We start from the raw sequence: 13756 nt of genomic DNA on the forward strand, positions 1-13756 counted from the left end.
GGGCATCCACTGCTTCCACCCCTGGTATGTTGAACTGTGAGAAAAACTTCGGCAGCTGGGTGTTGTCCACAGTGGCAAACAGGTCGAAAATGGGGAGCCCGAACAGTCGCGTGACGACCTGAAAAAGACAAGGGTGTAGATGCCATTTGGCTTGGTCAACTGTAGATCTACTAAGCCAATCCACCGTGATGTTAGTGTCACCCGATATGTGTTCAGTGGAGATAGACCTAAGGTTCACCTCAGCCCAGGAAAATAAGAGGTTCACCTCAACCATGAGGTCACCAGACCTAGTACCCACCTGTCTTTTGATCTGAGCCTAGCCATCATATTATCTGTAAGAATGAGGACATGACAGCCCAAGATAGAATTCCAGAAACTCAGTAAGGCTAACCTAATGGCCCGCAGTTCCAACCAGTTAATACTCCTCTCAGCCTCCTCACTTGACCAAAGACCCTGGACCATTTGGGTACCCATATGGGCTCCCCAACCATGAAGGCTGGCGTCAGTAGTCACTGTCACTCTATCGACCGCCCTAAAATGGCATCCCATCTCCACAGCTGGGGATCTCCACCAGTCGAGCGACTGACGAATCTCCTTGGGCAATGAACCCTGGCCAAGGAAGCACTGTGGTTGGCCTTCTGGTAGGGGAGAAGGAACCATTGCAGCTCTCTCGAGTGTAACATAGCCCAGGGCATTATGGAGAAGATGGAGACCATTTTGCCCAACACCTTGGATAGAGTGGCCAATGAGCTGTGACTGAGCAGCATCTTTGTTACCAGTTGCCTAAGGCTGTTGATCCGGTGTTCACCCATGTTCCCTCAGGACTCTTAATGAATACCCGGGGTGCGGAGGAAAGACCAAAGGGCAAAGCCCTATACTGGTAATGGTGTGACCTGTAGCAAAATCGCAAGAATTGCCTGTGGTCCTCCAAATAGGCACATGCAGGTAAGCCTCTGTGAGGTCAATGGAGGAAAGAAAATCACCTTCACGAATCCCCTCCAGGATAGTCATCAAGGAATGCATCTTGAAATGCCTGTATTTAACAAACTTGTTTAATCGTTTCAAATCCAAAATGGCCCTCCACCTTCCAGAGGCCTTAGGTATGACAAACAGAATAGAATAGAAACCCCAGCCGGCTTGACCGGTAGGTACCTCCTGAGTAGCCCTAATATCAAGCAAATGCTGTATGGCGGACTGCATAAGGGATCTCCTCTGGGGATTGTTAGAAACTGGACAATGAATAAAAAACTTTGGGGGTGTAGAAACAAACTCCAAGGCCAGACCGAACTTGATCATGGCCAGGCATCAGTGGTCGCGATTTTCCATCAGTCAGCGAAGAAACGCAACCTGCCACCAATGGGGTGCTGACCCTGTGGTAGTATTGGTTACCGCCTCCATGAAAGGGGCGCTTAGACTGGTTACCTCTCTGCTGCCGAAACTGTGGCTGTCTATACCTCTGAAAGGTTCCCCCCTGTGGGCGATATCCTGATGGGGAATACTCTTGTTGTCTGCCAGACCCCCCCCCCCCATATTCCTGGTTGCGAAAGGTTTGCCTCCTAGGATAAGGAGTTGAACGTGCAAACCCTCTTTTAGAGTTGGAGGGGAGGATTTTACGCTTATCCTTACCCTCAATCAAAAAGGGAGTGAGAGAATCCCCAAAGAGTGTGTAGGGTTCGGACGCCAAGCACCACCTATGTTTGACCTCCGTCTGCCACTGTTGCAGTCACAAGAGCCTGTGTGATGCCACCCATGACGCCATTGCTTTAGAGGCAAACCGGGTGGTCTTCAGAGTGGTGTCCGCTGTGACTTGCACAATGGCAATAATCTTATTCAGATCCTGGTGGGACCGTGAATCCCCAACCGGGATTCGCCCCTGCAACTGCTGCAACCAGCTGAGGCTGGAACGGGAGAAGGAGGCCGCTGTCGAGGCCTGCATCGCCCAGGCAGCTGCCTGGTGGCCCTGCTGGATGACCTGGTCGGCCTGTCAATCCTCAGGTTTGAGGATATCCTCCTGTGCCCCCGGCATGATGGTATTGGTGTAGAGGGCTGTCATGGGTGAGTCAATTGTGGGCCGTAATAACGCCTTGTTGAGGCCGTCTGCCACATTAGAGAAACATTTGTTGTTGGCCGACGGGGCTGGGCCTGACATAGGCATGCACCACTGGCGCTGGACGGCGTCGACAAAAATTTGTGGGGCCGGAATGGTGTCGGTTTCCAGCTTGTGTTCGGTAAACCAAACACTGGCAGGTTGGGGCTGGGACGTGGTCTCCTTTGCTGTCTGATCCCCCAGCTCAGATGTAGTCTTGGCCTTGCAGAGTAACGGTGTGAACAAGTTGGGTGGAAAGAGGCCTGTACAAGAAGGCTTGCCTGCGACTACCCCCTCCTCGTCTGACAGCTCGACATCTCTGATTTCGCCCTCCTCAGAGGTGGGGGATGAGTAGTGGTCAGGCTCAAGCGTGTGGGCAGAATCTGAAGCCGGCGGGAAGCCTCTTGCACGTGCTGGCCCCTGAGCTGCTGTGGGTAGTGAAGCTTTCTCCCTCAGGCCAGCTGCGATCCCTTGCTTTATAGCCTCTGTTATAATATCCTGACAAGCAGGAGGCATGCTTTGTATAGTAGTAGGAGCATAAGGGTGGGCACAGTAGTCTCTCCCGGGCGGGGTGAATGTGGCCTCAGCCATCCTGCCTTGTCCTTGTGTGCCAGGAGTGCCCCAAAGGCCTGCTGTGTTTATTGGCAGTATTGGACTAAATGGTCCCTGAGCCAAATTTAATTGAAGTGGGGACAGTGGGCTGGGTGGTGGCAGTGCCCGCAGATCTTTATCAGAGTGGCGCTGGGAGGGGCTCTCATAATGCTTACTCTTTGAAGAGACCTTGCCTTGGAGCCTTTGTCAGAGGATCCCTTGTGTGCTGGCTTTGATGAGGCATCAGAGGTGTGTGTGTGTGTGAGGAGGGGGGGTTCTCCACCACAGCCAGAAGGCCAGGCTCCCCCAGTGCCGCTTCTCTGCCCCCATTAGAGACTGACTCTTGCATGCTGCTGTCAGCCATGCTGCCCAGGGAGCTATAGTGAGCCTCAAAATGGCGTCAGTGACTAGGCCAGCCCTGGCTCCGCCCCTTTTTCAAAATGGCATTCGTGTCTTTTTTTCTCTGCAGAATCAAGGGCTTTTGTGCTGCGCTAGGCCCTTGGAAGGCCTGCGAGGAGCACAGAGTGGGCTGCGGCCTCCCCATGTCTTTTCTGCTCACCGCCACATTTTTAGCCCTACAGCTGCCTCTGGGGCGCTCCAGCAAGTCTATGCATGCCGCCCAGCCCCTCAGTGGTGTTTCGGGCGTTCCCCTCGCATGGACGGCTGTCAAAGGCCTCTGTCGCTGTTTCTCGCTGCCGCAGCAGAACCCACAGGGAGCAGGTGAGATGAGAACTCACTGAGCCAAGCAGGGGGAGAGCGTTAAGGCTGTGGGCAGCAGTCCTTACTTCTCAAGTCCAGAAGCCTCAGAGCTCAACGCAATGGAGAGCAGGGTAACAGATTTGAATTTAGGCCTCAGTATTTATCCTCCCACAAGTGTAGAAGCAGCAAGGGGTAACACGACTGTCCCAGACTAGACTGAGTCGGAAAACTGGGCGATACCACTAATGGAGGGGGTTATATAGTGGTTAATTAATTAGTAATCAGACTCAGTCCAATCAGAGCACGGACAGTGTGAACCCATGCATAGATGCTATCTCCACCCTTATTGAGAATAACGAAGCTCAAGGAGCACAAAGGACTCTTCGTTTCAAACTACAAATATTCTCCTTTATTGGTAGCTTTTTAAGCCTTAAAATTTCCTATGGATTAAAAAAAAAGATTGGTTCACTTTATGATGCCATCCTTTTAGTGGCTGCTTTCTCTGTAGCCCTTAGCATGCACAATACATACAAAAAGAAATGTACAAGTGTTCTTTGATGGGAAGTTATTCCTGGGTCAGAAGAATACTATGGTCAAGATTATCCAAAGTCACCAAGAGATCAAGGAGCACAAAGATGGATGCGCCAATGCCTTCCAGGCTCAGCCGCAGTTCCCTCAGGAATTTGGGTTGAGAATTTGAATCAGCCGATGGCGAATTTGTTTCGTTTATGGTTTGAAAATGGAAGAGTTTAGATGCTGATGTGGGTTATTTTGCATGCTATGGTTTTTTGCTTTTAATCTTGTGTGTGTTGTCCAGAGATGTGTGGCTATAAAAATGGTCTAAATAGAAAGAAAAGAAATAGTACGTATTGTTCATTGTTCTATGCAAAACATTTTTCCACAGCTTGAAACAGGAAATAATGGATGAAAGTAGAGTACAAGCTGTACTGTATACTCAATTTTCAGGAGTGTCCTGAAGGAAGATCAGAATGAGAATGAGGTATGCAACCTAACTTGTAAGGGCGGATGGATATTCGTAATACAGGCATTTGCTACTGAGAAGTCGCCCCCAAGCTCTTCCCGCCCATACCTTGCAGAAATGGGAGACCAAGTTTCTTTTGGGACATCTGAGTTGGGTTTAGGATTCCAGTTGGGAGTCCTGCAGATGCCCCGATGCCAAACCATGTTCTTATATTTCAGAGGCGACAGCCAGCATATTGAATTGCATCTGGAATCTAAAAGAAAGCCAGCACAGAGCTTAGAGCACAGGTATAACATGCATAAAGCAATGTGTGCCAGCTAAAAGACAAATTGCTGCATTCCAGATTAATTGAACCTTCAAATGAGAGCCAGTTTCTGTTTCTGAGGGGGAAAAGTTCTCATTTATAGTTATCTTCTGATTATTTCCCTCCCTTACATTCTGAAATACAGTTGTTTTTTTTTAAAAAAGCAAGACCAGGCTTTTCCAAAACAGTTGCATTAATCTTCATGGCCAGACATATAAAATTGGCATTAATCACTGTCTAGCACTCTGTTAAAAAATAAAAATGCATATTTAAAATATATACCTAATGTTGACGTGGAAATGCATCCATGACAAATGGAGGCCTTAAGCCAGTGCTCTGCATTTGGCCTTGCTACATCTTTCAGTTTCAGATCAGCCAAGGAATAGAATGAAATGAAATTGGCTTTTGGCAAAAAAGAAAAGAAAAGAAAAGAAAAAGGATCAAGAGAGTATCCATACCAGTTCCAAAGATAACAGAAAACTATATTCATCTCAGGATATTAAAAAAAAAACACCATAACAATGTGTTCAGTACACTAGCAAAATATTTATTTTTTTAATAATGACATAACAGAAATGAAAGGTTTTTGGTGTGCCACAATAATCGTAGTTAAAGAAAAAAAATGGGATTAATGGACTCTTTATACATCTCAATGTCAAAAAAAAAAGGTTAGCATCAAATCTGAACTGTTCACCATTTAAACAAATGTAAAACGTATAACCGCCCCCAACATATATATAAAGAATTATAGTTTTAAAATCTATAAAAAGTAAAAAATATACACTCAGAAGATCTAACTTTTATTCAGTCTTTAATATAAAACTGTAAACATTTATTTACACAAAGAAAATGTGTAGAATAGAAAAACTGAGCACCCTTTCCATTTTGCGGGGATTTAGGAAGGCGCTTGGGGGGGGGGGGGAGATCTTGGACAGGTATGATTTTTTTCCACACCCTTCACCAGGACTGCAGCCTATAAATAAAACCGAGGCAACAGGCCAGGCAAATTGAGGGGAGGGGGGGGTCTTATTGCTCTGAAGCTGCAGCGAATAGAAAGCACAAGTGCAGATATTCAATGATGAACTGCTACTAGTGATTGATGGGAGTGCCCTGCACTTAGCCCCAGCTAGCTTCCATGTTCAAGGATCACTGCACGGGACATTTTACCTCTTCTAACATTATGCTACATGTTCAAATCTGAAAGAGTTTTGTATCGACTGAAAGCAACAATTGAAATCAAGTTGAAGATATAACGTGACTTACATTTTAAGAACATTTTGATTTTTCCCCCCAATTTTGAAAGGACAGTCAATCCAAAATTATTTCCAGCTAATTTATTTCACCAGAAGGCATTTGTTACCCTTGAAAGATTCCAGATTACAATTCTCATCAGTCCATCAGCAGGGCAACTCTGTGTGGAACCATGGGAATTGTAATCCAGGATACCTAAAAAGCAACAAGAGGCTTATTCCTAGTTGTATGTGCTGCAGCTGATAAAACCTTATGTAACTAAACAAAGACACTTTGAAACACAAAGTGACTTACATTTCCTTCTGACCAAAATTTTATCTGATAAGTTAAGCTAGAATGGTATAAAACTCGTAGTTATTTTTTTCTGCACCTAAAGAAGAAATACGAAGAACTCAAATAATTAAGAAGTATGAGGTCTCAAGTACCTCCACAAACGAAAGGAAGGCACACTGGTGCAAGATTACCAAAACACATAACAAATATACTTTATCTCCATTTCAAATCTCTTCCTCCCAGACCCCAATAATTTTTCCATGGTCAAAAAAAGCAGCTACAAAGATTACAATATTTTCCAGCTGACATTCATTTTGGATCAAATCTTTGATTGAATTGAATTCACTGAAAAAAAATTAACTCAATTGCCGATTTATGGAAAAGATTAGTAAATGTAACTCTAATCTAATTTACTTACAATATAGTGACACCTATATTTTAATTATTAAATTAAGCAACTCTTATTATAAAATGATTTTTAAAAAATATACACTCAATGCAATTTGCTTCAGTCTGGACATATCAGTAGTGGAACCATTCATTAACATGCAGTTTTCACCATTATTCCCCATCAATTATCCACCAAAACACAAACATCTCTTTAGCATGGCATACTTATCTTGATCATGGATGGCAACCATATACAATGAAAGGAACGGGAAAATTAAATTAAAAGTAGTGTTAAAGCAGATTGTTTTCCAAAGTGCACATTTGAGAGAAACACTGCAGATACAGTAAAATATTTTCCTATTGTTCATCTTCTTTCATCTCTTCACTGTTCCCCCGTCCAAAAAATCCCAGATTCAAATATTTCTATAAATTCTCCTGAACGTATCTGAGGCAAAGGAAATTCTATGATTCTCAGTTGCAAATGCTATGAAGTAAATGAAGAATCCTTATAACAGGAGGTAAATAGCCCTGTTCATTAAAGAACAAAACAAAACCTCGAGTAGGAACAGAGAGGTATCTATGCATCTAAAACAACTTTCAAATTGATTACCTTTATAACTAAAGGTTAAGGCAAAAGGTGGTTTGTTGGCAAGCAGAAATTCTTTTTGGTAACACATTAAAAAATAATTCTCTTTTCCTTGCCATATAAAGAACTAATTTTACACATCCAGGAAATGTGTCTCCATGGAACATGATGAATTAGCAGCATTTATTTCATTGGAGATTCGTCTTTATATTTCTAAAGAGCTTCAATCACCATTTTCCCCAAGCGTCTCACAATTGTTAATTTTTTAAAAAAAGTATAGTGTGCCCCCATCTTCCTGTGCCATTATTGCAAAATTTTCAGTCAATAACTCCCAAGGCATAAAACTTGCTTCACCTGCTTGACAAAGACTAAATCATCCTATCCACATAGTACAGTATACACATGGCAACAAAAATACTGCTAAGAATGAATGCCCTCTGAATCAAACAGAGAAATGTGATGTGGTGTGATCAATCCAACTTTAATGAATGCAGGAAAGGAGATAGAAAAAGTGCACACACTTGATTTTAAGTCTGTTTCTCCAATTAAAAAATAACTAAAAAAGAAACCCCCCCCCCCAATGGCAGAGTGCAAATTGCTTAGTTCAGTAAGCCATAAGCCAATTAAGACCAGGTTCCCCAGTTTAGACCTACGGCAACCTGCTTCTGGAATTGTTGTATTAGTTAAGGATCTCCAGTAAGCCCATTATCAGTTATTGTGAATTCTTATATCTGGTTTGCTAAGAATGTTGGCACACATTGATTAGATCATCATTCTCCCTAAACTCAGGAGGATTCCACAAAAAAACAAGGGCTATACACATTCTTTCCTTGAAAATGGTGGCAAGGTGGCACTTTTTACTATTTAGAGATCCAAATTAGGATAAAGAAATCTATCAAGTACTATCTGTAAGAAAGAATACCAACACTTAATACTTAAAGCCTATTCCTTGTTGGCTTACTTTCTGCACTGCAACTGCATGGGTTCACATTTAAGTCTTCAAATGTAAAACACTGGAAAAAAGTTACATTTTTGCTGGGCTGTTTGGGGGTACGCACCAAACTGTTTGCATATGTTGTGTTCCAGACACACTACAGAAATGACATTTTTTCCTAGCAAGCTGGTGCATCTTTTTTATGTTCTGAGACCCAGAAAGAAGCAACTCCAATACATTCCCACTAGAGCCTGTGAGTTTTCAATGACACAGGTATTTGGTCCAAAGATAATTTGTAATTTTAAAAAAATGATTCAGGGAAGAAAAACAAACAAACAAATTTCATTTCAGTGATTCCCTAATAACTCATCCAAATCATTCATCCACTCTTCTGAAGTCCTGCTTTTCAATAAAGTGTCTATGAGGTCTGTATCTCCCGTTAAGTTCTGTAGTCCGTTACCTCCAGATGGGTTACTGTAGGCAAAAGGCAATTCCTGATTAGCTGTCCTCACAGGATAACCTTGAGTACAGTGTAGACTGGTTCTGCTGGACAGCTGCTGATTTTGATTCTGGCTGAAAGTCAGATCTGGGACAGTTTGACTCATGCCTTGCAAGACCTGTTGTGACTGGACTGACTGTTGAGTAGGAGGGTTTGTCCGCTGCTGGGCCCCTAACGGCAGAATTTGTCCAGATACAGCTGAATTCATGGGTGCTATTGTCCTGCTGGTGTTGAGGCTTACCTGAGGCATTCCTTGGGCAAATTGTTGACTGGGCAACTTTAAATGAGTCTGCTGCATATGGAACGTGGAGCTGGCAGTAAACGTCGCTAAACCATTATTTCTTTGAGCCTGATTGTTCATATTTGATATAGCTTGATGCTGCCAAGATGTATTTTGGGCCCCAATTGCTGGCATTCTTGCCATCTGAGGCTTGGATAATGTAGCATTTAGTGCTCCTTTATGTTGGTGAGAAATGCCTGAATTTCCTAGTGTGTTCTGTCCGTATCCAGCAGGAAGAGCAGTGCCCTGAGCCAAACTGGGTTGTCTTTGCATCTGTGGCTGACCATTGGCAGTTGGATTTGCATGTTGTTGAACCATCTGGGTCATACCAGATGCCATGCTGTATAAATTACCTCGCTGAATATTCTGCAGACTAGCATATTGATTAACTGCTCGATCTTGCTGATTACTGTTTGATGAGACAGAATTGTGCCCTGTTCCAATCTGAATCATGTTCTGATTCTGAGAAAACATTCGTGGACTGCTGGAGTTGGACTGGCCTAAATTATTTACCCCTGTCATTGATGGAGATGAGCCTGTAATATAAGATTACCAACATTAGTGATTTTAAAAATCAATCCAAACATTCTCAGAATATTTGATGCAACATTCTGTATATGTAACATGCAATACAGTAGTTTCTAGCTATATTTAGGGCTTGCTGGCTTAGATCCTGAAAACTTCTAGTGGGATGGGCTTTAGAAAGGTTATTTTCTTCTTCCTGCCAGCCTTCTGAATAGCCTCTTTTAAATGTTTTGTGTGACTCTGGAGGCTAAGGGAAGACGTCAAAAATTAAACAAAGGCAGCTTTACTGAGCATCTCTTTCCTTCTATTATAATAGCATACTTTATGTGTCATACACATCTCAAAAAACACAACTTTTCATAAAATTTACTGTTTTAAATGCAACTGATTAATCTGGAATATATTGTACAAAGATACAACTACCGTATTTTTCAGAGTATAAGACACACCAAGATTTTGAAGAGAAGAGCAAAGGGTTTTTGGTCTCCTTGCATCCGGTTTTTGCTCTCTCCAGCCCCCAGGAGCACTGCAGGCCTCCCAAACCCTCTGCACACCCCATTTTTGCAAAAAACAGTTCTGTTTTTGGCAAAAATTGATCCACGGGGTGGGGTTTCGGGAGGCCAAAAATGACTGTATTCAGTGTATAAGACGCACAAACATTTTGACCTTTTTAAATGTGGGGAGTGAGACTTATATTTCAAAAAGTATGGTATTTAACAATGCTGATTTCTGTTCCAACCAGTTAAATGGGCATACTGTTTAAATCTGTTTCAGGCAGAATCCATGAGATCTTTCTCAGAACATGTTGATATTGTGCAGGGTGTGTGTGTGTGTGTGTGTGTGTGTGTGTGTTTGTGTGTGTGTACACACACAATAGATATATCTTGTGCCCTTTGATAAAAGACTGACTCATTTTGGAACAGCTTTTTGGAAGCTAGTTAAAATCTAATTATTTTGGAAAGCTTTGGAGTGAATGTCATGTTGTCAGAGCTGTTATATGATTTTATTAACTTGAACAATTAATCTGCATTTTATTGTGGATATTTCAACTGTCTATTTTGTAGCTGTTGTCAATCATTAGGAATCACACATTACAATAGCACATGTATTTAATAAATACAACAATACTATCAGACTATATTTTGACTACAAAAGAGCATTTTAAATATAACTCATGTCCATCCCAGTCTTTCATATTTCAACCCCACATCCCCTTTACCTGGGAACTGGCCAACTTGTTGTTGATATGGGTTTTGTGTCTGATCTTGGTACTGAGGAGGTGGTCGTGTCAAATGCCTCTGGAGCTGTTGCTCCTGATGATGCCTCTGTTTCTCCTAAAATGGAAATCCAGGTTATCAGAAGGATGTTTCTCCACACAAAGCATCAGATGTAAAGCTTTATTGTTGAACCAACTAACCATCCACTGCTTTGATTGTAATAGAACACCAATTTTAGAAAATAAAATATACTTTGTATGTAAAAGGTAATGTGTGCATCTTAAAACACGCAAAACAAAAGGGATCAGAAAATGTTCTGAGAAAAAAAATACTTTATGAGACAATATACTTAATGTGAAGAAATTAATGTAAACATTCCTTGGATCAAGCTTCATTTAGAACAACTTCCTCCATGGAGTTCTTAGTAGTTTGTCACTGCCTTCCTCCAGCATTCTTTTTCAACTCAATGTTCAAATGAGACTTATTAGTCTCTGGTTTCATACAGAACTGCTTAACAGAAGCATTAATACTGTAGTTTGCTACGTTTGGTACTGTGAACTGTCTACATAGCCTATTACTTTGTATTTGCTCTTTCTAAATGCAATGATAGATGATGGGGATTACAATTAGGTACTGGCTATCTTTCTCAATAACTACCAGTATTACATTAATCAATCTGCTTTTTGTCAGTGGCGAATTGTCCCATTCCATTCCCTTCTCCATCATTTCCCTTCCTGCCCCTTATTAAAGTTGTCTTAACCTGTTTTTAAACTGTCCACTCCTAATGTTTCTTCTTCGTTTCTTAACACCTCCTTTATCAGCAGAAATGTGCAGTTGTGGCCAGATAAGAATCCATACTCATCCCTAAATTCTGGAAAGAGGGATCATGTAGCCATTACCCTGACTTCTGCTTAGACCAATTTTCAAGGCAGCTCACAATAATGAGCAACTATCCCCAAGAATGTCTGAGTGCAAGTCTTCCAAATCCTTTCTGATTTAAAGGCATGTGTTTGAGGGGTGGGTAGGAGGGAATCCTACAAAATCTGTAATAAGCAGTACTAGCCTACTCTCATGTGGTAAACATAATATACAACCTGATTATTTAACATAATCAAGTACTGAATATTCCACTACATTGGCACAATCTTTGTCACAGCAATGTTTTACCTGTTCAGCAAGAAGTTGCCTCTGTCCCATTAGAAACTGTTGTTTCTGTTGTTCTAGTAACAACTGCTTTTGTTGCTGCTGCTTATGATCTAGTATCATCTGGTGCTGCTTCATTACAGCTGCTTGCTGCTGACTGTTGAGATAAGCTGCATTACCATGGTTACCTGCCATGGAAACATTGGGAGACTGTACATTTACACCAGAGCCAGGAACAGAAACAGGAATGCGAGGAACACCAGCAGAATGATTTTGATCCTATAAAAGCAGAGACAGAAATTGGTTATGCAACAAGGACATCATTTGAGAAGAGCAGTATCTCCAATTTTTAATGACCACAATAATGAAAAACGTATTGAGTATTCACTACTACACTGTGATTCATGAAAAAGTATAATCTAGCATAATTTTGTTTCTAAATGAAATGAGCCAAAGTATATGAAATGGCTTATACAGAAGAGCTGCCACCTAGAGGCAATCTGAAGAGATTTCATTGCAAGAGGCAGTTCAATAAAGATCAACTTCCATGTAGACTCTTTCAATAGGAAAAAAAATTAAAAGTAAATAACTAAAACTTTTCAAATAGACTCCTATCTCTAGTTTCAATGAGGATAATATCACATCCTTCCTAAACTGGCTAGTTCAACAATTAACCATTAATATGGTTAAGACTTGAATACCCATAGAATACAGGTTCCAAATATTCAGCTCAGGCAGAAATTGTTCATAAATAACGTTAGATTCTTAATTGATGCAACTACTTTGGACAAAATCAATTGTTTTGGGAACAGGGAAATAAGATTTTTAATTGGTTTCTGAAGCAGAACTTGATTCACCTTGGATCTCCTCAAATTGTAATATTTTGAGTGAATGTTTTATTCTACTCCTAAATTTAGTGGTAACAAATTGTGTGGTTTCCTTTCTTAAATTTATGCCTGTACGTTATATCAAGAATGCAACGTTTGCTATTATGTGAATTTGTTATTGTATAAATGAGAGTAAATCAGACTAATTGCATTAGCTTAGTAATAATTTTGATATGCTTAAATATTTGGTTTTCCGTAACCAAGAAATAAATTTTATACCAAGATCAGCAAAAGAATTACTTTCTTTTAGGTTATGCAGTAATTAAGGTTATGCAGGTTTTAGGTTATGCAGTAATTCTTTTGCTGATCTTGGTATAAAACTTATTTCTTGGTTATGGAAGATAAATGAAAGAGGAGATAAACAAATGGTTTAGCATTTCTTGGATATTTAGAGTAAGAGAAATTTGAATAAGATCCTTTTAACTCTGTTGTTTATTTCTGAACTCTTTTTATTGATATTCCTTTATGTACTTTCAAACAACTTTATATGCCATTAAATAACTTTCTTTGAATGGTATCTATGAGAACCTACCATGCATTAATTACTATTAAAAGTAGAGAAAGATGGATTTCACTTTCAAATTTAGCAATGGGCATTCAAGTGAAAGCTATAATTCGACCCAACTGAGATTTAGCAAGTAATAGGATCCTTGTTTTTTCAGGGATCAGTTCTAATATACAGAAGCATACATGGACGGATTTCTGGCTCAGTGAAAATCCCAACTCTAATATTAATATACAAATTAAATAATATTCATGTAAGAATACATCAAATTTTGGCATGCTTTTGGGTTGGAATAGGTTTGTTGCCATTCTAATTACTTTCTTCCAGAATTTGCTACATAGTATTGAATCAAAGGTTGCTTTTAAATAACCTGGCATAATCCATTAAATGACCACAAATAAAATTTCATGGAGACTAAGAACTAAATTCCATTATCTTTAGATTTCCATCAGGTCATCCCTAAGGAGGAGAAAATTAGGCATTATAACAGGGAAAAAACACTGTGGCATTGATTCCCATCACAATATAGCATTAAAGTTACCAGTGAATATTGATACTGAATTTGAAAATTGAGAAATTGACCATTGGCTTACCTGAAGGGTCG

At 40.8% G+C, this 13756-nt stretch overlaps 1 protein-coding gene across 2 annotated transcripts in view; it reads right to left on the reverse strand.

Moving 5' to 3' along the window:
- Positions 1–5188: 5188 nt before the first annotated feature.
- The window catches only part of MAML1 (mastermind like transcriptional coactivator 1), a 39670-nt gene continuing 31102 nt past the window's right edge, over positions 5189–13756 (reverse strand). For both annotated transcript variants that reach the window (XM_087709476.1, XM_014053209.2), the window contains exons 3-5: positions 11785–12039; positions 10620–10734; positions 5189–9411 (exon numbers count right to left, since the gene is read on the reverse strand). In XM_087709476.1, the coding sequence (XP_087565602.1) occupies positions 8444–9411; positions 10620–10734; positions 11785–12039 (1338 nt within the window). In that variant the 3' untranslated portion in view covers positions 5189–8443. The remainder of the gene's footprint in view (positions 9412–10619; positions 10735–11784; positions 12040–13756) is intronic.

This window comes from Thamnophis sirtalis, unplaced genomic scaffold (genome assembly GCF_051295495.1).
Source record: "Thamnophis sirtalis isolate CommonGarterSnake01/CBP01778 unplaced genomic scaffold, rThaSir2_p1.2 scaffold_3, whole genome shotgun sequence".
In the NCBI taxonomy this organism is placed as follows: domain Eukaryota; kingdom Metazoa; phylum Chordata; class Lepidosauria; order Squamata; family Natricidae; genus Thamnophis; species Thamnophis sirtalis.